General features: G+C 45.1%; 1 protein-coding gene across 1 annotated transcript in view; it reads left to right on the top strand.

The window, feature by feature from the left end:
* Positions 1 to 23,972, top strand: part of RHOA (ras homolog family member A) — a 45,130-nt gene that overhangs the window by 17,068 nt on the left and 4,090 nt on the right. Inside the window, exons 2-3 of the mRNA XM_002758342.6 lie at positions 8,342 to 8,499; positions 15,761 to 15,881. Coding sequence (XP_002758388.1) covers positions 8,344 to 8,499; positions 15,761 to 15,881 — 277 coding nt within the window. The 5' untranslated portion in view covers positions 8,342 to 8,343. The remainder of the gene's footprint in view (positions 1 to 8,341; positions 8,500 to 15,760; positions 15,882 to 23,972) is intronic.

The raw sequence follows: 23,972 nt of genomic DNA, 5'->3' as shown, positions 1-23,972 counted from the left end.
ATCTCATAATGTTGCTCTGGCAGTTCTCCCTTCTCCTGTATCATTTTCTGCATGCAGTCCCTTGGTCAGACCTTAATACCCCACCTAGCTGCATGTAGTTCTTTATAACTGGCAGCCATGTAACTATAAAGGGGAAAGCTAGCTGACATGGACCTTGAAGAACGAGTGATCCCAGTTCCCTGCAGTCTCAACCTCCCAAGGTCGAGCAACCCTCTTGCCTCACCCTCCTCAGTAGCTGGGACTACAGGCCCGTGCCACAATGCCTGGCGAATACTTTGTATTTTTTGTAGAGACAGAGTTTTGCCATGTTGCCCAGGCTAGTCTCAAACTCCTGGTCTAGGAGTCCATCCACCATGGCCTCCCAAAGTGCTAGGATTACAGTTGATTACTAAAGCTAACTTTGTAGGCAGTGGGGCACAGTAATTAATGGTGTGTGTGTGTGTGTGTGTGTGTGTGTGTGTGTCTGTGTGTGTGTGTGTGTGTGTGTGTAGAGAGAGAGAGAGAGAAAAGATACCTAGTCAATTTTATAATTGAAATGTCTCAATGAATTATGCGGGTGCCAAGATTTGAGCAACTTTTTATTTGTCTTCGTTTTGTTGAACTGTTAGGTGACTTTTTCATTATTCTTTATCAGAGAAAATTTTCTCATTTCTCTAGGCTGAGGCAGGTGAATCACTTGAGGTCAGGAGTTTGAGACCAGCCTGGCCAATATGGTCAAACTCCATCGCTACTAAAAATTTAAAAATTAGCCAAGTATGGTGGTACGCACCTGTAATCCTAGTTACTCGGGAGGCTGATTCAGGAGAATTGCTGGAACCCGGGAGGTGGAGGTTGCAGTGAGCCGATACTGCACCACTGTACTCCAGCCTGGGCGACAGAGCAGTACTCTGTCTCAAAAAAAAAAAAAAATCATGTATTTTAGATAAATTCTACGTGCTTCCATCCATCCTTTACACTTCCTTCTTAGTCACTCTACCACCCACTACTGCAGTGTAATGCTGATCTTCTCCTTGCTAGGCCCAGTGGCCTTGTATCAACTTTTCTTTTCAGAAAGAGCTTCATTCTGTTACCCAGGATAGATGATAGATGGAATGCAGTGACATGATCACGACTCACTGTAGCCTCAACCTTCCAGGCTAAATCGATTCTCCCACCTCAGTATCCCGAGTAGCTGAGACCACAGGTGTACACCACAATGTTTGGTTAATTGTTGTAGAGCTGGGGGTTTCATCATATGGCCTAGGCTGGTCTCAAACCCCTGGGCTCAAGTGATCTACCTGCCTTGGCTTCCCAGAGTGCTAAGATTACAAGCGTGGGACACTGTGCTGGCCATTTTTTTTTTTTTTTGAGATAGGCTCAGCCTCAAGATCAGTTGGGACCACAGGTCCCTTGTCACAAATTCTTGTTGCCCCTGGTCAGTCTCACGTTGTCACCCAGGCCGGAGGGTAGTGGTGTGATCTTGGCTCACTGCAGCCTCTGTCTCCTGGGTTCAATTGATCTTTTTGCCTCAGCCTCCCTAGTAGCTGGGATTACAGGTATGCACCACCACGCCCGACTAATTTTTGTATTTTTAGTAGAGATGGGGTTTTACTGTGTTAGTCTGATCTCGAACTCCTAACTTCAAGTAATCCTCCCCCTTTGGCCTCCCAGAATGCTAGGATTATAAGCAAGAGCCACCACGCCCAGCCCCCTAATCTTTTATATTAATATCCATGACTCCTTTGACCTTTTCTGAAATAGGTTTTTTCAGCTTCTCTAGTGTCACACTATCAAAATTTGTAAATTTTCCTTGGAATCCTAGACAGAAGATTAAGCCATGTGTTTTTCCAGCCTAACTTTTGTTACGTATGTATTTTCCTTTTATGTGTTGACTGGTTCAAACTGATTAACATCCCAGGTAAGGTGTGAATTAAATCCTGACATGGGGCCAGGCGTGGTAGCTCACACCTGTAATCTCAACACTTTCAGAGGCCGAGGTGGGTGGATTTCTTGCAGTCAGGAGTCAAGAGCATCCTGGCCAATATGGTGAAACCCAATGTCTACTAAAAATACAGAAATTAAGGCCAGAAGTGGCGGCTCACGCCTGTAATCCCAACACTTTGGGAGGTTGAGGCAGGTGGATCACGAGGTCAGGAGTTCAAGACCAGCCTGGCCAAGATGGTGAAACCCCGTCTCTACTAAAACTACAAAAATTAGCCAGGCATGATAGCAGCTACCTGTAATTCCAACTACTCAGGAGCCTGAGGCAGAAGAATCGCTTGAATGCAGCGGCAGAGGTTGCAGTGAGCCGAGATCATACCACTGCCCTCCAGTCTGGGCTGTAGAGTAAGACTGTCTCAAAATTAAAAAAAAAAAAAAAATTAGCTGGGCATGGTGGTCCGTGCCTGTAATCCCAGCTACTCAGGAGGCTGAGACATGAGAATCACTTGAACTCTGGAGGCAGAGGCTGTAGTGAGCTCTGAGATCATGCCACTGTACTTCTAGCGTGGGTGAGAGGGTGAGAGACTCTCTTAAAAAAGAAAAAAAAATTCTCACATGGGCTGTCAAAGCTGATTGCTTCTTAACAGTCTGTGGATACTATAGATGGATGGGCATCTACCTGTCAGTAAAGGAGGGGAAGCCTCCTTTCGTGAAACTGATTTGCCGCTGTCTTCTAAATCAGTGTGTGGACTTGGGCCTACTGATCAAGTCTTATTATTTTTTGTATAACTTTTATTTATTGTAAGTTGTTAGCTATTGGAATTCTGGACAAGACAGAGCTCCTGAGGCTATTCGCTGCTGTAAGAAGTAAGAAGTGTCATGACTGTTCAGCAGAGGAAGAAATCTATTAAGGACATGTGGCTGGAAATAGATCTGCCACTCAGAACCTATTCTGGAGTGAGTCCTTCCAGGATGGGCCTAGGGCATCTGAGAAGCACAGCAGGATCCTCTCAGGAAGCACTGCTGAACCCCTAACTGAGCTCACACATTGTTCCTGGGTTCTTCCTGGAAAGGCCCCATGACTCTCATCCCTAGGCAACCACTAAGCTACTTTTTTTTTTTTTTTTTTTTTGAGACGGAGTCTCGCTGTGTCACCCAGGCTGGAGTGCAGTGGCATGATCTTGACTCACTGCAACTCTGCCTCCCGAGTTCAAGCAATTCTTTCACCTCAGCCTCCCAAGTAGCTAGGACTACAGATGGACGCCACCATGCCTGGGTAACTTTTTAAAAAAATTTCTGTAGAGATGGGGTTTCACCACATTGGCCAGGCTGGTCTTGAACTCCTGACCTCAGGTCATCAACCGGCTTCTGCCTCCCAAAGTGTTGGGATTACAGGCATGAGCCACCAGGCCTAGCCATTACTTTCTGTCCTTGTAGAGTTACCTATTCTGGATATTTCATACAAATATGGTAAAAAATATGTGGTTCTTTATACTGGCTTCTTTCACTGAGTGTAGTATTTTCAAGGTTCATCCATGTAGCGTGTATCAGTACAGTATTCATCCATGTAGCGTGTATCAGTACAGTATTCATTCATGTAGCGTGTATCAGTACAGTATTCATGTAGCGTGTATCAGTACAGTATTCATGTAGCGTGTATCGGTACAGTATTCATCCATGTAGCGTGTATCAGTACAGCATTCATGTAGCGTGTATCAGTACAGCATTCATGTAGCGTGTATCAGTACAGTATTCATGTAGCGTGTATCGGTACAGTGTTGTACTTCATTCCTTTTTCTTGCTCAGTAATACTCCACTGTATGTCTATACCACATGGTTAGATGTGTAGCTTAAATAGGATTATTTTGTTGATGAAAAGCTAATGAATAAAGATTTCAAAATGGGATACATTAAATTAGTTGTAGTGGGCTGGGCATGGTGGCTCACACCTGTAATCCCAGCACTTTGGGAGGCCGAGGCAGGCAGATCACTTGAGGTCAGGAGTTCGAGACCAGCCTGGCCAATGTGGTGAACCCACACTCCTATTAAAAATGCAAAAATTAGCCGGTCATGGTGATGAGTGCCTGTAGTTCTAACTAAGGAGGCTCAGGAAGGAGAAATCGCTTGAACCCAAGAGCAGAGCCTACAGTGAGCTGAGGTCGTGCCACTGCATTCCAGATTCTTGCCCTGTCACCCAAAAAAAAAAAAATTTTTTTTTGAAGTGGAGTTTCACTGTTGTTGTCCAAGCTGGACTGCAAAGGCGTGATCTCTGCTCACCGCAGCCTCCGCTTCCCAGGTTCAAGTGATTCTCCTGCCTCAGCCTCTCGAGTAGCTGGGTACAGTGGCTCACACCTGTAATCCTAGCACTTTGGGAGGCTGAGGTGGGTGGATCACAAGATCAGGAGGTCAAGACCATTCTGGCCAATGTGGTGAAACCCCATCTCTACTATAAATGCAAAAATTAGCTGGGTGTGGTGGCATGTTCCTATAGTTCCAGCTACTTGGGAGGCTGAGGAAGGAGAATTACTTGAACCTGGGAAGGGGATGCTTCAATGAGCTGAGGTAGCTCCACTGCACTCCAGCCTGGGTAACAGAGCAAGACTCTATCTCAGAAGGAAAAGAAAAAAAAAGCAGCCCTTACTTCAGGTTTAAGCAGCAGGAAAGGAGGAAGAGAATGAAGAAGGGCACGTGACTTCACTTTAAGAAAGACTTCCTGGAAGTCCCACAATATACTGCTGATTCACATCTTATGGTACATGGCCATGTCTGCAAGGGAAGCTAGGAAGTGTAGTCTGCAACAAAGTACATAGCTAAAAACAAGTATGGTTTAAGAGAGAAGGGTGGGAATTGTGGTGGTTGACTGTCACTGTCTGCCAGATAGAAACAATCTGCAGATTTCTGATGTTTTTTTCCCCCCCACTGGGTACGAGAGGGGTGGTAACAGCTTTATTGAAATATAATCTACATACCTTAGAATTAACCTATTTAAAATGTGAGTTATATATACTGTGGGCTGGATGCAGCAGCTCACCCCTGTAATCCTAGCACTTTGGGAAAAGCAGAGGCAGGTGGATCGCTTGACCTCAGGAGTTTGAGATCAGCCAGGGCAACGTGGCAAAATCCTGTCACTACTGAAAATACAAAAAGTTAGCCAGGTGTGGTGGCATGTACCTGTAGTCCCAACTACTCGTAGACTACCATGGGAGGATCTCTTGAGCCTGGGGAGGCTGAGGTTGCAGTGAGTGGAGATCACACCGCTCCGCTCCAACCTGGACAACAAAGTGAGAACCTGTTTTAAAATAAAATGTGAATTATATATACTGTAATTAGTAGTTTATAGTATGTTCATAGAGTTGTGCAGCCCTCACCGCAATAATTTTGGAAAAATGTCTTTACCTGAGGAAGAAACTCCATTATTTCATTAGTCATTTTCCATTTATCTCCACCCCTCAAGTCCCTGCCCTAGGCAACTATCAGTGTATTTTCTCTCTGGATTTGTCAATTCTGGACAATTTTATATAAGTGGAATCATGCATGTTGGTTTTTGTGACTCTGTTGTTTTACTTACATAACATTTTCAAGATTGATAGTATACCATATATTATCCTTTATCCTTTATTGCTGAATAATATTCCATGCCATTGTATGATATACTGTATTCATCAGTTGTTGGATATTTGGGTTCTTTACATTTTTTGACTATTTTGAATAATCCTGCTATGAATATTTATGTAGAGGTACAAGTTGTTATGTGGACATATTTTTTGTTTCTCTTAGATGTATACCTAGGAATAGAATTGCTGTGTCATACCTACTCACATCCTTTGCTCTTTTTTTTTTTTCTCTGTCATCCAGGATAGAGAGCAGTGCCACCATTTCGCCTCACTGCAGCCTCCACATCCCAGGTTCAAGCAATTCTCCTGCCTCAGCCTCCTGAGTAGCTGGGACTACAGGCGCACGCCACTACGCCTGGCTAATTTTTTTTTTTTCTTGGTATATTTTAGTAGAGATGAGATTTTACCATATTGTCCAGCTGGTCTGAAACAACTCCTCAGCTCAGGCAATCCACCCGCCTAGTTGGCCTCCCAAAGTGCTGGGATATTATAGGCATGAGTCACCACACCTGGCCCCTTTGCTCTTTTTTTTTTTTTGAGATGGAGTCTCACTCTGTCACCTAGGTTGGAATACAGTGGCACGATCTTAGCTCACTGCAGCGTCTGCCTTCCGGGTTCAAGCAATTCTCCTGTCTCAGCCTCCCAAGTAGCTGGGACTACAGTTGTATGCCACCAGGCCCAGATAATTTTTGTGTTTTTAGTAGAAAAGGAGTTTCACCATGAAGGGCAGGATGGTCTTGATCTCTTGACCTTGAGATCCACCTGTCTTGGCCTCCCAAGTTCAAGCAATTTCGCCTGCCTCAGCCTTCCGTGTAACTGGGATTACGAGCGCCTACCACCACATTCGGCTAATTTATTATGTATTATTATTATTTTTTTTAGAAATGAGGTTTAGCCATGTTGGCCAGGCCAGTCCTGAAATCCTGACCTCAACTGTTGTGTTCGCCTCAGCCTCCCAAAGTGCTGGGATTACAGGTGTGAGTTGCTGTGCTCAGCCCAAAAAGAGTTGTTTATGACTTACAGCTTGCAAGAGATCCTGAGCCAGATCACCAACCTAAGCTACTTACTTTTTTGTAGTTGAGTCCTAAGAATTTATTTGAGACAGGGTGTTCCACTCTGTCACCCAGACTAGAGGACAGTGGTGCAGTCATGGCTTACTGCATCCTCTGCCTCCTTGGCTCAAGCAGTTGTCCCACCTCAGCCTCCTCGGTAGCTGGGACACAGGTGCATGCTACCATACCTAGCTGATTTTATTTTCTTTATTTAAAGACAACGTCTCATTCTGGTTCCCCAGAACCAGAGTGCATTGGTGCAATCTCAGCTCACTGCAGCCTCAACCTCCTAGGCTCAGGTGATTCTGCCACCTGAGCCTCCCAAGTAGCTGTGATTAGTGTGTACCACCGCACTTGGCTAATTTTTTTTTGTATTTTTAGTAGATACAGGATTTCACTACATTGCCCAGGCTAGTCTTGAACTCCTGGACTCTGAAGCAATCTGCCTGTCTCACCCTCCCAGAGTGCTAGAATTACAGGCGTGAGCCACTCTCTGCCTGGCCCTTTTCTTTCTTCCCTCCCCTCTCAGGCTTCCGTCCTTCCTTTCTCAGTGTCTGACTGTGTTGCCAGGGCTGGTCTCTAACTCCTGGGCCTGAGTAATCCTCCTGCTTCAGCCTCCCAAAGTGTTGAGATTACAGATAAAAACCACTGTGCCTGGCCTCAACTGAATTCATTTTTTAATGTTAATATTGTATCCTGCAACCTGACTGAACTTGTTTATTCTAAAAGGTTTTTTTTTTCCCTTTTTTCTTTTTTTTTCGAGATGGAATTTTGCTCTTGTTGTTTAGGCTGGGCTGTAATGGTGTGATCTCAGCTCAGCGTAACCGCTGCCTCCTGGGATCAAGCAGTTCTCCTGCTTCAGCCTCCCAAATAGCTGGGATTACAGGCATTTGCCAACACCCTTGGCTAATTTTGTATTTTTGGTAGAGACTGGGTTTCTCCATGTTGGTCAGGGTGGTCTCAAACTCCCAATCTCAGGGGATCCACCTGCCTCAGCCTCCCAAAGTGCTGGGATTACAGGTGTGAACCACTGCACCCAGCCTATTCTAAAAGTATTTTAATGATTCTTTAGGATTTCCCACATTGTAAGATCATCTCATATATGAATTGAGATAGTTTTACTTCTTCCTTTCCAATTTGGGTGTCTTTTATTTCATTTACTTATTGCCCTGACTAGGACTTTCAGTATCTTGATGGGTAGAAGTGACAAGAACAGGCCAGATGCGGTGGCTCACGCCTGTAATCCCAGCAGTTTGGAAGGCCTAGGTGGGCAGATCACGTGGTCAGGAGTTTTGAGACCAGCCTGAGCAATATGGTGAGAAACCCTGTCTCTACTATAAATACAAAAATTAGCCGGTTGTGGTGGCGTGTACCTGTAGTCCCAGCTACTTGAGAGGCTGAGGCACAACCCAGGATGCCGAGGTTGTAGTGAGCCAAGATTGCACCAGTGCATTCCAGCCTGGGCGACAAAGTGAGACTCGGTCTTAAAAAAAAGGAGTGGCAAGAACAGACATCCTTGTCTTGTTCCTGATATTAGGGAGCTGACCTTCTTTTCAGTGTTTTACCATTAAGTATAAAATGTTATGAGGTTTTGTTGTATAACGTTTTGGTGCCAGATGGATCAGTATACTAGAATTGTGAATTTGAGAATGCTGTTAGAGGCTTATGCCCCATGGTTAAAAAAGCACGTGTCATAGCCTGAGGCTACCTATGGCTTCTTGTGCATTCCAGATAATCCTGTGGTTTGTGTTTCAGCAATGGCTGCCATTCGGAAGAAACTGGTGATTGTTGGTGATGGAGCCTGTGGAAAAACATGCTTGCTCATAGTCTTCAGCAAGGACCAGTTCCCAGAGGTTTATGTGCCCACAGTGTTTGAGAACTATGTGGCAGATATCGAGGTGGATGGAAAACAGGTGAGTATACTTTTCATAACAACTGGTGCCATTTTCTGTGTTAGATTATTCACAGAGCATGTATAGAACTAAGAGCTTTTTGCTATTTCAGTATACAGTGTAACAAAAATGTTAGAAAGAATAATCCATTCTCATACTGCCATCTTAGTCCAAGTTTGTTTGGGTTTTTTTGAGACAGAGTCTTGCACTGTTGTCCAGGCTGGTATGCAATGGCATGATCTTGGCTCTTCGCAACCTCCGCCTCCCAGGTTCAAGTGATTATCCTGCCTCAGTCTCCTGAGTAACTAAGATTATAGGCACCCACCACCACCCCTGGCTAATTCTTTGTCTTTTCAGTAGAGATGGGGTTTCACTATGTTGGCCCGGCTGGTTTTCAACTCTTGACCTCGTGATCTGCCCATCTCAGCCTCCCAAAGTGCTGGGATTACAGGTGTGAGCCACTGTGTCCAGAAAAGTTTATTATTTTTGTTTTTTTGAGACTAAGTTTCATTCTGTCACCCAGTGCCATGACATGATCTCAACTCGCTACAACCTCTGCCTCCTGAGTTCAAGTGATTTTCTTGCCTCAGCCTCCCAAGTAGCTGGGATTACAGGCATGTGCCACCATGCTCAGCTAATTTTTTTGTATTAAATATAGATGGGGTTTCACCATGCTGGTCCCGGACTCCTGACCTGAGGTGATCCACCTGCCTCGGGCTCCCAAAGTGCTGGGATTACAGTAGTAAGCCACTGCACCCAGCCTCCTCCCGGGTTTAAGGAATTCTCCCTCTTCAGCCTCCCCAGTAGCTGGGATTACGGGAATGCACCACCACGGCTGGCTAATTTTTGTATTTTTAGTAGAGATGGGGTTTTACGACGTTGGCCAAGGTTGGTCATGAACTCCTGACCTCCGGTGATCCGCCCACCTCAGCCTCCCAAAATGCTGGGATTTTAGGCATGAGCCACTGTGCCAGGACCTCTTTTTTTGAGATGGAGTTTTGCTCTTGTTGCCCAGGCTGGAGTACAATGGCATGATCTTGGCTCACCATAACCTTCATCTTCGGGGTTCAGGCAATTCTCCTGCCTCAGCCTCTCGAGTAGCTGGTTTTAGAGGTTTGCGCCACCACACCCAGCTAATTTTGTATTTTAGTAGAGATGGAACTTCTCCATGTTGGTCAGGCTGGTCTCAAACTCTTGATCTCAGGTGATTCACCCAGTTCGGCCTCCCAAAGTGCTGGGATTACAGACATGAACCATAACATCAGCCTGTTTTGTTTTGTTTTTTTTTATTTGAGATGGGGTCTTATTCTGTTACCCAGGCTGGAGTGCGGTAGCACTATCTTGGCTAACTGCAACTTCCACCTCCTGGGTTTAAGTGAATCTCCTGACTCAAGCCTTGCTGGGACTACAGGTGTGTGCCACCACGCCTGGCTATTTTTTGTTGTTGTTGTTCCACCAAATCATCTTCAAATGCTCAGCTATTTTTTTTCTTTTTTTTTTTTTTTTAAGACGGGGTTTCACCATGTTGTTCAGGCTGGTCTTGAACTCCCGACCTCAGGTGGTTGGCCCACCTTGGCCTCCAAAGTACTTGGATTACAGGCGTGAGCCACCATGCCTGGCCTATTTTTTTGTATTTTTAGTAGATACAGGGTTTCACTGTGTTAGCCAGGATGGTCTCTATCTCCTGACTTCTAGATCCACCTGCTTCGGCCTCCCAAAGTGTTGGGATTACAGGCGTGAGCCATGGAACCCAGCTGCTTACATTTAATTTTAAAACATTTTTTTAACTTTAACATAAAGCAGGCTGCCACAATTGTTTTATTTTGTCATTGATGGTGAGAACAGTGCTTCCCATTTCTGTCCTAAAAGCCCTCTGCTAAGACTGGAACAAAGCTCTTTTGGAATTGGAGGGTTGTTTTTTTTTTTTTTATTTTAGGTTTTTTTTGTGTGTTTGTTTTTTAATTTTCTGCTTCCTTTTGTTGTCTAAATAATGCTTTAATTAAGAGACAGAATCTTACTTTGTCTCCCAGGCCTTGAGTATAGTGACATGATCATAGTTCACTGCAGCCTTGAACTCCTGGGCTCAAGTGATCCTTCCACCTCAGCTTCTCAAATAGCTGGCACTATAGGTATGTGCCACCACACCTGGGTAATTTATGTTTTAAGAGATAGGGTTTTCCTATGTAGACCCAGCTGGTTTTATTTATTTATTATTATTTTTGAGACAGAGTCTTGCTCTGTCACCCTGGCTGGAGTGAAGTGGCACAATCTTGACTCACTGCAACCTCTGACTTCTGGATTCAGGCACTTTCCCCTGACTTAGCCTCCCGAGTAGCTGGAATTATAGGCATGCGGCACCAAGCCTGGCTATTTATTTTTATTTTTTTGTATTTTTAGTAGAGATGGGGTTTCACCATATTGGCCAGGCTGGTCTTGAACTCCTGACCTTATGATCTGCCCACCTCAACCTCCCAGAGTGCTCGGGATTACAGATAACTGGCGACCCAGCTGGTTTTAAACAACTGGGCTCAAGCGATTCTCCCACCTCAGCCCCCTTAGTGGCTGGGCTTACAGGTACGAGCCAATGTGCCCAGGTCTCCTATACATCTTTTGAAGTGGGTCAACTGAAAGAAAAAATCCCTGGGAGGTTGAGGCATGAGAATCACTTGAACCCAGGAGTCGGAGGTTGCAGTGAGCCGAGATCGTGTCACTGCACTCCAGCCTGGGGACAGAGCAAGACTCCGTCTCAAAAAAGAAAACTCCAAAAACTAGAACAAGGTACTCATCTCCAACATTCTGATTTTTCTTGGGCATTCAGTTATATGTCTCATATGCTGCTAACACTTGATATATTACCTTTCATTAATTCATTCTCTTTCTCCCTTCTTACTTTTTGTTTATTTGTTTGTTTGGAGACAGAGTCTCCTTTAGTCACCCAGGCTGGAGTACAATGGCACGATCTTGGTTCACTACAACCTCTGCCTCCTGGGTTCAAGCAATACTCCTGACTCAGCCTCCCAAGGAGCTAAGAATACAGGTGCCTGCCACCATGACCATGCCTGGCTAGTTTTTGTGTTTTTAGTAGAGATGGGATTTCACTATGTTGGCCAGGCTGGTTTCGAACTCCTGACTCAGGTGATTCACCTGCCTTGACCTCCCAGAGTGCTGAGATTACAGACGTGAGCCACTACTCCTGGCCACTTCTTAATTTGCTGCATTACTTATTTCTTTCTCTCCCAGGCTACCTGACCTCTGTTTGTGGCACTGTGTGAGGAATATGGGTTAGACCAGCTGCTCAGAACTCCAGGGTCCTTCATTGTAGAATTTCCTGATAGTTCTTTTACCATCAGTAAGCTGCCTGACCTTTGAGCCTTGCTCATTTGTAAAATGATTTAAACGATTTTATAGGTGACCTCAAGGTTCTATGAAGTAACATAAAGTGTTTGGAAGCACCAAAGCACTTTATAAATTGAGGTGAATACTACCATGCTTAAAACCCTCTTTCTTAGTTTGTAGTCTTTTTTATTCAAATACAGAGTGAACCACGATGATTGCTCTTTTGTTATTAGGAACTCCAAGATACTTTCTGGCCCAAATATAGATGGAAAAAGTATAATAAATACCAGCCTAACAGAGTTTTTGGATGTACTCTGAAGGTGGCCCACCAATACGGAGTGTTAATTCAGCCTCAGTACTCTGCATGGATGTTTGGACATAGGTGTTTTTGTAGTCCTGATAGGAAGCCTGGTTTACTGTGGAGACAGGGCCCAATTGTAATGTGAAGACAGGTAGAAATGTGCTGAAGTCTTCAGAATTGGTGTCAAGTAATAGCCCTCTTACCTAACTTAGATTGATACAACATATATAGAAAGATCCATTGGCTTGGGGAAGCATTGTCAGGTTGATATTTTCATAGCTCATTTCTCAAAAGCCTGGTGAATGTGTATTACTGGTTGTGTTCTAACATTTTCTCCAGATAGTGGCTGTTAGTTGTTGCATGTCTGTGACCATGAACTGGAAGGATGTTTTCCATCTGTGGCAGTATGTATGTTTTAGAGACAGCAATAGCTCTTTGGTTCTCTTGGAAGCATCATCTCTGCCTGGGCATCTTGGAACAACCAGATTCTTGCCCATAAGAAATTTAGAGACCTTGACTTGAAACTTGAGGAATAATCTGTGAGTATCTTTCTTGTGCTGCAGACCTTGAATATCACTGACCCTTGCAAGATAGGAGGACGCTCCTCACTTGAGGAGAGCCCCCCAGAATAAAAGTGTTTGATTTTGAAGAGCATATCACAGACTAGCTGCCTGCCACAGAGTCCCTAGGATGGGAGAAGGTGCTGTGTAGGAATGTTCATTCAACAATATGCAGTGCCAGGGAACATACAAGATTGTAGGCTCCAAGACTGTAGGTACCAAGAGTAGGCCTCTCAAAGTGAAAAGGCCCCTTTTGATATGAGAGAGGCTCAGCACCTTGAAAGCATTTTATCAGGTGCCAACAGAGGCTGAATATGTGACTGAACACCATGGGGCGGAGGGGGCCAGGAAAGTGGGATTTGGCAGGGAGTAAATGAGCTCCATCATTGTGAAGGCAGACAGATTGTGATAATCAGGCATCAGTATATCTTAGTTACACATGCCAGAATGATAGTGTGCATGACAGAAGTACGGTGGGCCTTATGGAGGTTCTTGTGTTGCATCGTGGGGCAAAAGTTGGAGAGTGGAAGAGCCATCAATTTTAAGGCAGAAATCACTTAGAAACTGAAATTTGGGCTGTGAAAGTGCTAAGAGAAGAAGGATGTGTTGTAAGTATTGGAGGGAGACCTCTTCGGCCTCAAAGGGCCTCTGTACAGAGGATGTTGAAACATGGAGTCTGGTGATAAGAAGGGGTAGCAAAGCTGCCTGCAGTGCTGGACAGTGTTGAATGGGACTTACGTTCAGAGACCAGGCATCAATTTATGTGGGTCAAGATGGCCAGGGGCAGACCTATATTACTTCTAGTTAAATAATGATAAGCTTGGTTTGCTTATTGTACACTGAAGTTTATACCCCAAACTAAGCTCTTTCAAATATTAGTGCAGTAAAATAGAAATCAGGCGGCAACAGGAGGCCTAAGGTAAAGACCATCTGAGAGCCTGTTAAAACTGGAACACCATGGCGTGGTTGCAGAGCAGGAAATACTGCTTTGGTCCCATGAATGCCTTCTCAACATGAATGCTGCGTGAGGGCCTCGTAAAGAGGACTTGTGCAAGAACTCTGAGAAGGGAGACCTCAGCTCACAGGATCCTGGAGGGTTTTTGCAGATGGGAGCTTGCAAGGAAGAAAAGCCAAATGACACAGGCTCTGCCTGGGTTCTCAAAATAGGGAGTAATTTTGATTGCTCTGTGTCCACAAATGCTCAGGAGATAATGCCCAGCTTGAGGGCTGGGTGCGGTGGCTCACGCCTGTAATCCCAGCAGTTTGGGAGGCCGAGGCAGGTGGATCACGAGGTCAAGAGATCGAGACCATCCTGTTCAACAAGGTGAAACCCCGTCTCTAGTAAAAATACAAAAAGTTAGCTGGGAATGGTGGCACGTGACTATAATCTCAGCTACTCAGGAGGCTGAGGCAGGAGAATTGCTTGAACCCAGGAGGCGGAGGTTGCCGTGAGCCAAGATCTCGCCATTGCACTCCAGCCTGGGTAACAAGAGCGAAACTCCATCAAAAAAAAAAAAAAAAAGAAAGCCCCTTGAGGTGGTGGCTCACACCTGTAATCCCAGCACTTTGGGAGGCCGAGATGGGTGGATCACAAAGCCAGGAGTTCAAGATCAGCCTGGCCAAGATGGTGAAACCCCATCTCTAATAAATAAAATAATCAATCAATCACATCTGCTACAAATACTGCAGACCTCACCTCTTCCCCTGGCTATCTTGCCCACATTAGTTTCAAGGCCTCTCACAATAGTTTCAAGGCCTCCCCTTATCACCTCCCTCCTCCACCACCCTGCAGTTAACAAGTGTGTGCACCTAATAACCTGTGGAAACCAGAACTTGGGGCCAGTGGTCCCCATGCTTGTGTTGGTCCCCTGAACCCATGCTGTAAAATTCTACTCTTCTGTCTTTGTCTTTATTTCCTTTTCTCAATCCTTTGTCACCGCCAAGACTAAGGGCACCCATGAATGGGGTCGGGGCTGGTACCCAACAAATTTACCCTTCTATTACAGGAGGTTGAGCATGTACCTGGATGTGAAAAGAGTGCTCTCTCACCTTATGTGTTGCATTATTTCAGCCATTCAGACATTCTTGAATAGTAAAGGCACAGCCAAAGGTCTCTCCTGTCATCTCAGGCCTTGCCTAACACCCAGCGTTGTGTCTTTTCTTTCCTACCAACTCAGAATGCAGATTTGTCTCCATGTTTCCACATTGCAGCAGAAAATTTACTTAGTGTGGTATCTCCCTTTCTTGTCTGTGTACCTGGTGGAATGTTATTTAAAATTTTATATCTTCTCTCCTGTCTGTCTGCTTTCTTACCTAGTACAGTGTTATTTATAATCAAATACTTATAAGCTATGTTATTTTTGACTTGACATTTTGAATTTTGCCACTTGGTTCAGTTCTAGTATCTGGTTGTTGGTTTTTGTTTTTTTTTTCCTAACGGAGACAAGGTCTCACTGCCTAGGCTGGAGTGCAGTGGTATGATCTCTGCTTACTACAAGCTCTGCCTCTCGGGCTCAAGGAATCCTCCCACCTCAGTTTTCCAAGTAGCTGGGACTGCAGGTGTGCACCACCATACTCCGAAATTTTGCTTTTGTTGCTCAGGCTGGAGTGCAATGGTCTTGGCTTGTCTCAACCTCTACCTCCCGGGTTCAAGTGATTTTCCTGGTTCAGCCTCCCGAGTAGCTGGGATTACAGGCATGCGCCATGATGCCTGGCTAGTTTTGTATTTTTTACCAGAGATGAGGTTTCTCCATGCTGGTCAGGCTGGTCTCAAACTCCTGGCCTCAGGTGATCCGTCTGCCTCGGCCTCCCAAAGTGCTGGAATTAAAGGTGTGCACTGCACCCAGCCCACACTCAGCTAATTATTAAGGATTGCTTTGTAGAGATAGGGTCTCAAATTTCCGATTTTGACAAATTTCAACCTAAAATAAATTAAATATACTTTAATTTGAGCTTGATGCTCTTAAAAGTAAATATTCTTGTGTTTTACTGTTTTAGACTGTCATTTGAATGTACTATGGTTAGTGTCACTTAAGTGTGTAGTAGCATTAACCTTGAGCTCTTGTGGTTGTTTTTCCCATTACAGGTAGAGTTGGCTTTGTGGGACACAGCTGGACAGGAAGATTATGATCGCCTGAGACCCCTCTCCTACCCAGACACCGATGTTATTCTGATGTGTTTTTCCATCGACAGTCCTGATAGTTTAGGTGAGTGGTCCTGCGCCCAGTGTTTGTCACTGCAAGATGTATCCACCTAGGCTGGGCGAGGCAGGTGGGTCACCTGAGGTCAGGAGTTGGAGACCTGCCTGGTCAGCATGGCGAAACCCTGTCTCTACAAATACAAAAATTAGCCGGGTGTGGTGACATGCACCTGTAATCCCAGCTACTTGGGAGGGTGAGGCAGGAGAATCCGGGAGGCAGAGGTTGCAGTGATTTGGAATCGAGTCATTGCACTCCAGTCTGGGAGACAAGAAAATCTCTGTCTCAAAAAAGAAAGAAAGAAAATGTATCTAACTTGTTGGGGGATAGTTGCATGTGCCTGTAATCCCAGCTACCCAGGAAGCTGAGGTAGGAGAATTGCTTGAGCTCAGGAGTTTGTGTTTAGCCTGGGACTAGTGACCCCTGGCTCTAAAAAATTAATTAGGTTCAGGTGCTGTAACTCTTGCTTCTAATCCCAGAACTCTGAGAGGCCAAGGTGGGAGGATCACTTGAAGCCAAGAGTTTCAGATCAGCCTCAGCAACCTAGCAAGACTCCTTCTCTATTAAAATTAAAGGTTTTGTTGGAAGGCCGAGGCGGGTGGATCATGAGGTCAAGAGATTGAGACCATCCTGGTCAACATGGTGAAACCCCGTCTCTACTAAAAGTACAAAAAATTAGCTGGGCATGGTGGTGCATGCCTGTAATCCCAGGTACTCAGGAGTCTGAGGCAGGAGAATTGCCTGAACCCAGGAGGCGGAGGTTGTGGTGAGCCGAGATCGTGCCATTGCACTCCAGCCTGGGTAACAAGAGTGAAACTCCGTCTCAAAAAACAAAAATAAAAAATAAAGATTTCGGCCGGGCACAGTGGCTCATGCCTGTAATCCTAGCACTTTGGGAGTCTGAGGCAGATGGATCACCTGAGCTCAGGAGTTCAAGACCAGCCTGGGCAACATGGCGAAACCCTGGCTCTACAAAAATGCAAAAATTAGCTGGGCCTGATGGTGTGTGCACCTGAACTTCAAGCTACTTGGGAGGCTGAGGCCGGAGAATCATTTGAGACTGGGAGTCGGAGGGTGCAGTGAGCTGAGATCATGCCATTGCACTCTTGCCTGGGTGACAGAAGTGAAATTCTGTCTCAAAAGATAAAGATTTTATTTGAAAATAATTAATTTGGTCAGATGCAGTGGCTCACACCTGTAATCCCAGCATTTTGAGAGGCCAAGGCAGTTGGATCACCTGAAGCCAGGGGTTCAAGACCATCCTGGCCAACATGGTGAAACCCCGTCTCTACTAAAAATATAAAGATTAGCTGGACATGGCGGCATGTTCCTATAATCGAGCTACTTGGGAGGCTGAGGCATGAGAATTGCTTGAACTGGGAGGCAGAGGTTGCAATGAGCTGAGATTGCGCCCCTACACTCCAGCCTGGGCTACAGGCCAGGTGTGGCTAAAGGCTCTGTGCGGATGCTCATGCCTGTAATCCCAGCACTTTGGGACGCTGAGGTAGGCAGATCATTTGAGATCAGGAGTTTTGCCTTCACACAGGTTAACTTGGAAGACAGAGGTGCTTTGGCTAAGCTGTTAAAAAATAAAAGTTTTTTTTTTTTTTTTTTTTAAAGATCAGGAGCCTGGCCAATTATTATTACTAAATAATATTAAATATTAATTAAAAATCAAACTGCCTTGTAAACTAGATGAGTAAACTAAGGTCGGGCATGGTGGCTCACTCCTGTAATCCCAGCGTGGGAGGCTGAGGCTGGCAGATCACCTGAGATCAGGAGTTCGAGACCAGCCTGGGCAACAAGGTGAAACCCCATCTCTACTAAAATACAAAAACTAGCTGGGAATGGTGGCATGTACCTATAATCCCAGCTACTCCAGAGGCTGAGGCAGGACGGTAGCTAGAGCCTGGGAAGCGGAAGTTGCAGTTAGCCAAGATCCTGCCATTGCAATCCAGCCTGGTGACTGAGGAAGACTCTGTCTCCTAAAAAAAAGATGAGTAAACTAGATGAGTTTGAAATACAAAGCAATCTCTTTTTGGGAAAGACATTTCTTGGTTGCCCAGTCTTGGCCTTTTTCTGAAGTGTCTTAGCTGTTAGAAGTTTGAATCTGATCATTTCATTAGCCCAAACAGCCACATCATTCAGAAGTCAGTTTTCTTTAGAAAAAGACTTAAGAATGCTGACCTGACATTCTGTGAAACACGGCTTGAAACAGAAATGCTTTTGGTTTGTGCTGAAGATGATGAGGTATCTGTTAATAAACTTGTGGCTACTGCCCTTCCTGTCATGACAGGGCAGCAGGTGGGTCAAGGATGTTGTCATCATCACCACAAACAGCCTTTGAGTGTCTGCTTGTGGCCTGGGGTTGGCTGGAAAGTTAGGGTTAGTCTGATTGTATTGTTATGGTTGTCCCCACCTTAATAATGATAACTAGGATGGCTCCAAGACATTGAGCCACTTGTTTAAAGTCATACTGACCCAAGGAGCCAAGCTAAAATTGAGTCCTGGCCAGGCACGGTGGCTCATGTTTGTAATTCCAGCGCTTTGGGAGGCCAAGGTGGGCAGCTCACGAGGTCATGAGATTGAGACCATCCTGGCCAACATGGTGAAACCCTGTCTCTACTAAACAAAAATAAATTAATAAAACATAACTAGCCCGGCATGGTGGCCCTCGCCTGTGGTCACAGCTACTTGGGAGGCTGAGGCAGGAGAATCACTTGAGTATGGGAGGCAGAGGTTGTAGTTAGCTGAGATTGCGCCACTGCACTCTAGCCTGGGAGACAGAGCAAGACTCCATCTCAAAAACAAAAAACACAAAGATTGAGTCCTCTATGCAGTATGTCCCATGACTAAGAAGGAGCAGATCATTTTCAACAGTTGTGATTTAGTTTGGGTTTTATTTTTTTATTTATTTTTTTGAGACAGTGTCTTGCTCTGTCATCTAGACTGGAGTGCAGTGGCACAATCTCAGCTCACTGCAAACTCCGCCTCCTGGGTTCAAGCGTTTCTACTGTCTCAGCTTCCCGAGTAACTGGGACTGCAGGTGCACGCCACACACACTACTAATTTTTGTATTTTTAGTAGAGGTCACGTTGGCCAGGCTGGTCTCAAACTCCTGACCTCAGGTGATCTTCCTGCCTCGGCCTCCCAAAGTGCTGGGATTACAGGTGTGAGACACCGTGCCCAGCCTAGTTTTTTTTTGTTGTTGTTGTTTGTTTGTTTTTGAGACAGAGTCTCGCTCTGTTGCCCAGGTTGAAGTACAGTGGTGCACTCTTGGCTCACTGCAACCTCTGCATCCTGGGTTCAAGTGATTCTCCTGCCTCAGCCTCCCAAGTAGCTGGGATTATAGGTGTGCACCACCATGCCCGGCTAATTTTTGTGTTTTTTGGTAGAGATGGGATTTCGACATGTTGGCTAGGCTGGTCTAGAACTCCTGACCTCAAGTGATCCACCTGCCTCGGGCTCCCAAAGCGCTGAGATTATAGGCGTGCGCCTCTGTGCCCGGCCTGTTTTGTGTTTTGACAGTCTTGCCCTGTTGCCCAGGCTGGAGTACAGTGGCACAATCTCAGCTCACTGCAACTTCTATCTCCCAGGTTCCAAGCAATTCTACTGCCTCAGCCTCCCAGGTAGCTGGGATCACAGGCTCATTTTGTGTGTGTGCCTGTATTTTTAGTGGAGCCAGGGTTTTTTCACCATGTTGGCCAGGCTAGTCTCGAATTCCTGAACTCAGGAAATCTGCCCGCTTTGGCCTCCCAAAGTGCTGGGATTACAGGTGTGAGCCCCCATGCCGCGCTAGTAGCTTATTTTATTTATATGACATTTCTCTCACTCTCACCACTCCTATTTAATAGTTTTTTATTTTCTTGATACAGACATTTGACTTCCCATGACACATGTTACTGAGGCAAACTACTGGTGGGATTCTGGCCCTACTCTCTACTCAAAATAACTGAGCACCTTTAAATGGCCCATAGCAAAATCAAGCTAGGTCAGTCAGCTCATCAAAAGGGTCCCACCTATCTATTAAACTCTCCTGCAGTGATATCAAGTGAGTGCAGCATTCTCCAGCATCTAGGCCCTATCCCCAGGTGTGCATGTACATCAGAGAGGAGACCAATGTCTTTGTTCACTTTCTACTGTTGCTTTCTTCTCTAGGTCTTGCCTTCTGTGGGAAGGGCCAGAAGGAAACAAGTCATGACAGTAGTAAGAGACAGAGGTTGAAAACCAAAGGGACCTCCTTTGGGACTTGGAGATTTTTTTCTTTTTTGAGATGGGAGTCTTGCTCTGTCACCTGGGCTGGAGTGCAGTGGCGCTGTCTCGGCTCACTGCAACCTCAGCCTCCCGAGTAGCTGGGACTACAGGCACCCGCCACCATGCCTAGCTAATTTTTGTATTTTTAGTAGAGACAGGGTTTTGCCATATTAGCCAGGCTGTTCTTGAACTCCTGACCTTGTAATCCACTCACCTTGGCCTCCCAAAGTGCTAGGATTATAGGTGTGAGCCACCACGCCCGACTGAGATGCTATTTTTAAAAGAGAAAAGTAACCAGGTGCAGTGGCTCATACCTGTAATGGACACTTTGGGAGGCCAAGGTGGGTGGATTGTTTGAGACCAGTCTGAACAACATGGCAATATCCCATCTTTACCCCCCCCCCCAAAAAAATAGGTGTGCGGCACATGCCTGTAGTCCCAGCTGCTTGGGAAGCTAAGATGGGAGGCTGATTGAGCCCAGGAAGTTGAGGCCACAGTGAGCTGTAATCACACACTGCACTCCAGCCTGGGTAAGAGGAATATGCTATCTCAAAAAGAAAAAAATGAGACCTCATCTCTATAGAAAATTTAAAAATTAGCTAGTCGTGGTGTGCGCCTATAGTCACAGCTACTTGGGAGACTGGGATGGAAGGATCGCTTGGGTCCAGGAGGTAGAGGCTGCGGTGTAGGCACGGCATTACAGTCTGAGAAACAGAGCAAGACTGTGTCTAAAAAAAAAAAAAAAAAAAAAAAAAGAAAGAAAAGAAAATGGAGAGCTGATGTCAACCTAATAGACTTGGTTTTGTTTGTTTATTTATTTATTTATTTATTTTATTTTACTCCACTGTGTATGAGACTTGGTTTTGTTTTTACCTGGCTAGATTTTAGACTGTGGCCTTAAGTCTGTGTAGGACAGTGAGTTTCATCAAGAATGAGAAACTATGTAAGTTGCAGCCCTGCTGCCAAGACTGTGACATAAAATAATGTGCTTTTTGGAGCCTGCTCTGCAGTTTCACTGCAGTTGGTCTAGAGTCTAGTCAAGACCTAGGATCGACGAACTTCCTCTGTAAAGGCCAAATGATAAATATTTTAGACTTTGCCGGCAATATGGTTTCTGTTATAACTGTTTAACTTTGCCACAGCTAGTCACCTCTGACTTTGTAACACAAAAACAGCCATGGAAAATATGTACTAGTGGATTTTGCTGTGTTCCACTAAGTTTTACAAAGTAGACTGCAAGTAAAAAAAATGTTCATCATCACTGGTCATTAGAGAAATGCAAATCTAAACTACATTGAGATACCGTCTCATGCTAGTTAGAATGGCGAGCATTAAAAAATCTGGAGACAGGCTGGGCACGGTGGCTCACGCCTATAATCCCAGCACTTGGGAGGCCAAGGCAGGTGGATCACGAGGTCAAGAGATCGAGACCATCCTGTTCAACAAGGTGAAACCCCGTCTCTACTAAAAATACAAAAATTATCTGGGCATGGTGGTATGTACCTGTAGTCCCAGCTACTCGGGAGGCTGAGGCAGGAGAATTGCTCGAACCCAGGAGGCGGAGGTTGCGGTGAGCCGAGATCGTGCCATTGCACTCCAGTCTAGGTAACAACAGTGAAACTCACTCTTAAAAAAAAAAAAATCTGGAGACAACAGATGCTGGAGAGGATGTGGAGAAATAGGAACACTTTTATACTGTTGATGGGAGTGTAAATTAGTTCAGCCATTGTGGAAGACTGGCCATTCCTCAAGGACCTAGAAATAGAAATTCCATTTGACCCAGCAATTTCATTACTGGGTATATATCCAAAGGATTATAAATCATTCTACTGTAAGGACACATGCACACGAATGTTCACTGCAGCACTGTTTACAATAGCAAAGACTTGAAACCAACCCAAATGCCCATCGATGATAGACTGGACAGGGAAAATATGGCACATATACACCATGGAATACCATGCAGCCATAAAAAACGATGAGTTCGTGTCCTTTGTAGGGACATGGATGAACCTGGAAACCATCATTCTCAGCAGACTGACACAAGAACAGAAAATCAAACACCGCATGTTCTAACTCATAGGCAGGTGTTGAACAATGAGAACACATGGACACAGGGAGGGGAGCATCACACACTGAGGTCTGTTTGGGGGGGACTTGAGGGACAGTGAGGGGCAGGGAGGTTGGGGAGGGATAGCATGGGGAGAAATGCCAGATATCGGTGATGGAGATGGAGGCAGCAAATCACATTGCTATGTACATACCTATGCAACAATTCTTTATGTTCTTTACATGTACCCCAGAATCTAAAATGCATTTTAAAATATATATATGTATATAAAATAAAACTAAGTTTTGTTAAAAATAAAATAGACTGCAAGTTTAGCTGAGCATTGTGGCACACTACTATAGTCCTGGCTAACTTGAGAGGCTGAGATCGGAGAATTGCTTGAGCTCAGGAGCTGAAAGTTATGATTGCATCACTGCACTCTAGCCTGGGCAACATAGTGAGATCTTGTCTCTATAAAAAACAAACATAATCTAGCCTGACCAACATGGTGAAACACTGTCTCTACTAAAAATACAAAAATTAGGGCCAGGTGCGGTGGCTCATACCTGTAATCCCAGCACTTTGGGAGGCTGAGGCAGGTGGATCACCTGAGGTCAGGAGTTCGAGAACAGTCTGGCCAATACAGTTGGTGAAAGCCTGTCTAATAAAAATACAAAAATTAGCTGGGCATGGTGGCATGTACCTGTAGTCCCAGCTACTCGGGAGACTGAGGCGGAGGTTGCAGTGAGCCAAGATCCCACCACTTGAGCCACGACTGTACTCCAGAGAGAGAGGGACTCTGTCTTTTTAAATAAATAAATAAACAAACATAAACTCCAGGCAAGATTTATTTCCTGACTCCTGATCTAGATAGATACTCCTTTTCTCTGTTTCTCTGGAATTCCCAAAGTCTCCCTAGAAACCCTACTACAAATTCATATAATGTGATATGCCCTGATGTGATTACATTACTTTGGGGCCAGGAATGATTATAGGTGATCAGCATATTGAATTAAACATTTACAGTTAAGTTTGGGCCAGGCTCGGTGACTCATGCCTGTAATCCCAGCACTTTGGGAGGCCGAGGCAGGTGGATCACCTGAGGTCAGGAGTTCGAGACCAGCCTGGCCAACATAGTGAAAATCCTGTCGATACTGATACAGGTGGCATGCACCTGTAATCCCAGCTACTCTGGAGGCTGAGGCAGGAAAATTGCTTGAACCCAGAAGGCAGAGTTGCAGTGAGCTGAGATTGCATCACTGCACTCTAGCCTAGGTGACAAGAGTTAGACTCTGTCTCGAAAAAATAAAGTTTGAAAATTAATTTACCAAGTGATGACAAGCAGTTTATTCAAATTCTTCGTACCTTATTAAGGAATGGGGTAGACTACCTATCTATTGGTATAATTGTACATATTAAGGAAATAATTTGAGCACCTACTAATAGACGTTCTATTCTAGGCCGGGGCTGTGGCTCATGCCTGTGTAATCCCAGCACTTTGGGAGGCTCAGGCAGGTAGATCACCTGAGATCAGGAGTTCAAGACTGGCTTGGGTCAACATGGTGAAACCTCGTCTCTACTAAAAATACAAAAAAATTAGCCAGGCATGGGCAGGCACCTGTAATCACAGCTACTCAGGAGGCTGAGGCGGGAGAATCTCTTGAACCCAGGAGGCAGAGGTTGCAGTGAGCCACGATCGCGGCACTGCACTCCAGCTTGAGCGACAGAGCAAGACTGACTCTAAATGAATAAATAAACAAAATTCTATTTTGGATGAGAGAAGACAGAAGAGGCTC

Source organism: Callithrix jacchus, chromosome 15 (genome assembly GCF_049354715.1).
Source record: "Callithrix jacchus isolate 240 chromosome 15, calJac240_pri, whole genome shotgun sequence".
NCBI classification, from domain to species: Eukaryota; Metazoa; Chordata; class Mammalia; order Primates; family Cebidae; genus Callithrix; species Callithrix jacchus.
This window is presented reverse-complemented; position numbering and strand designations above follow the sequence as displayed.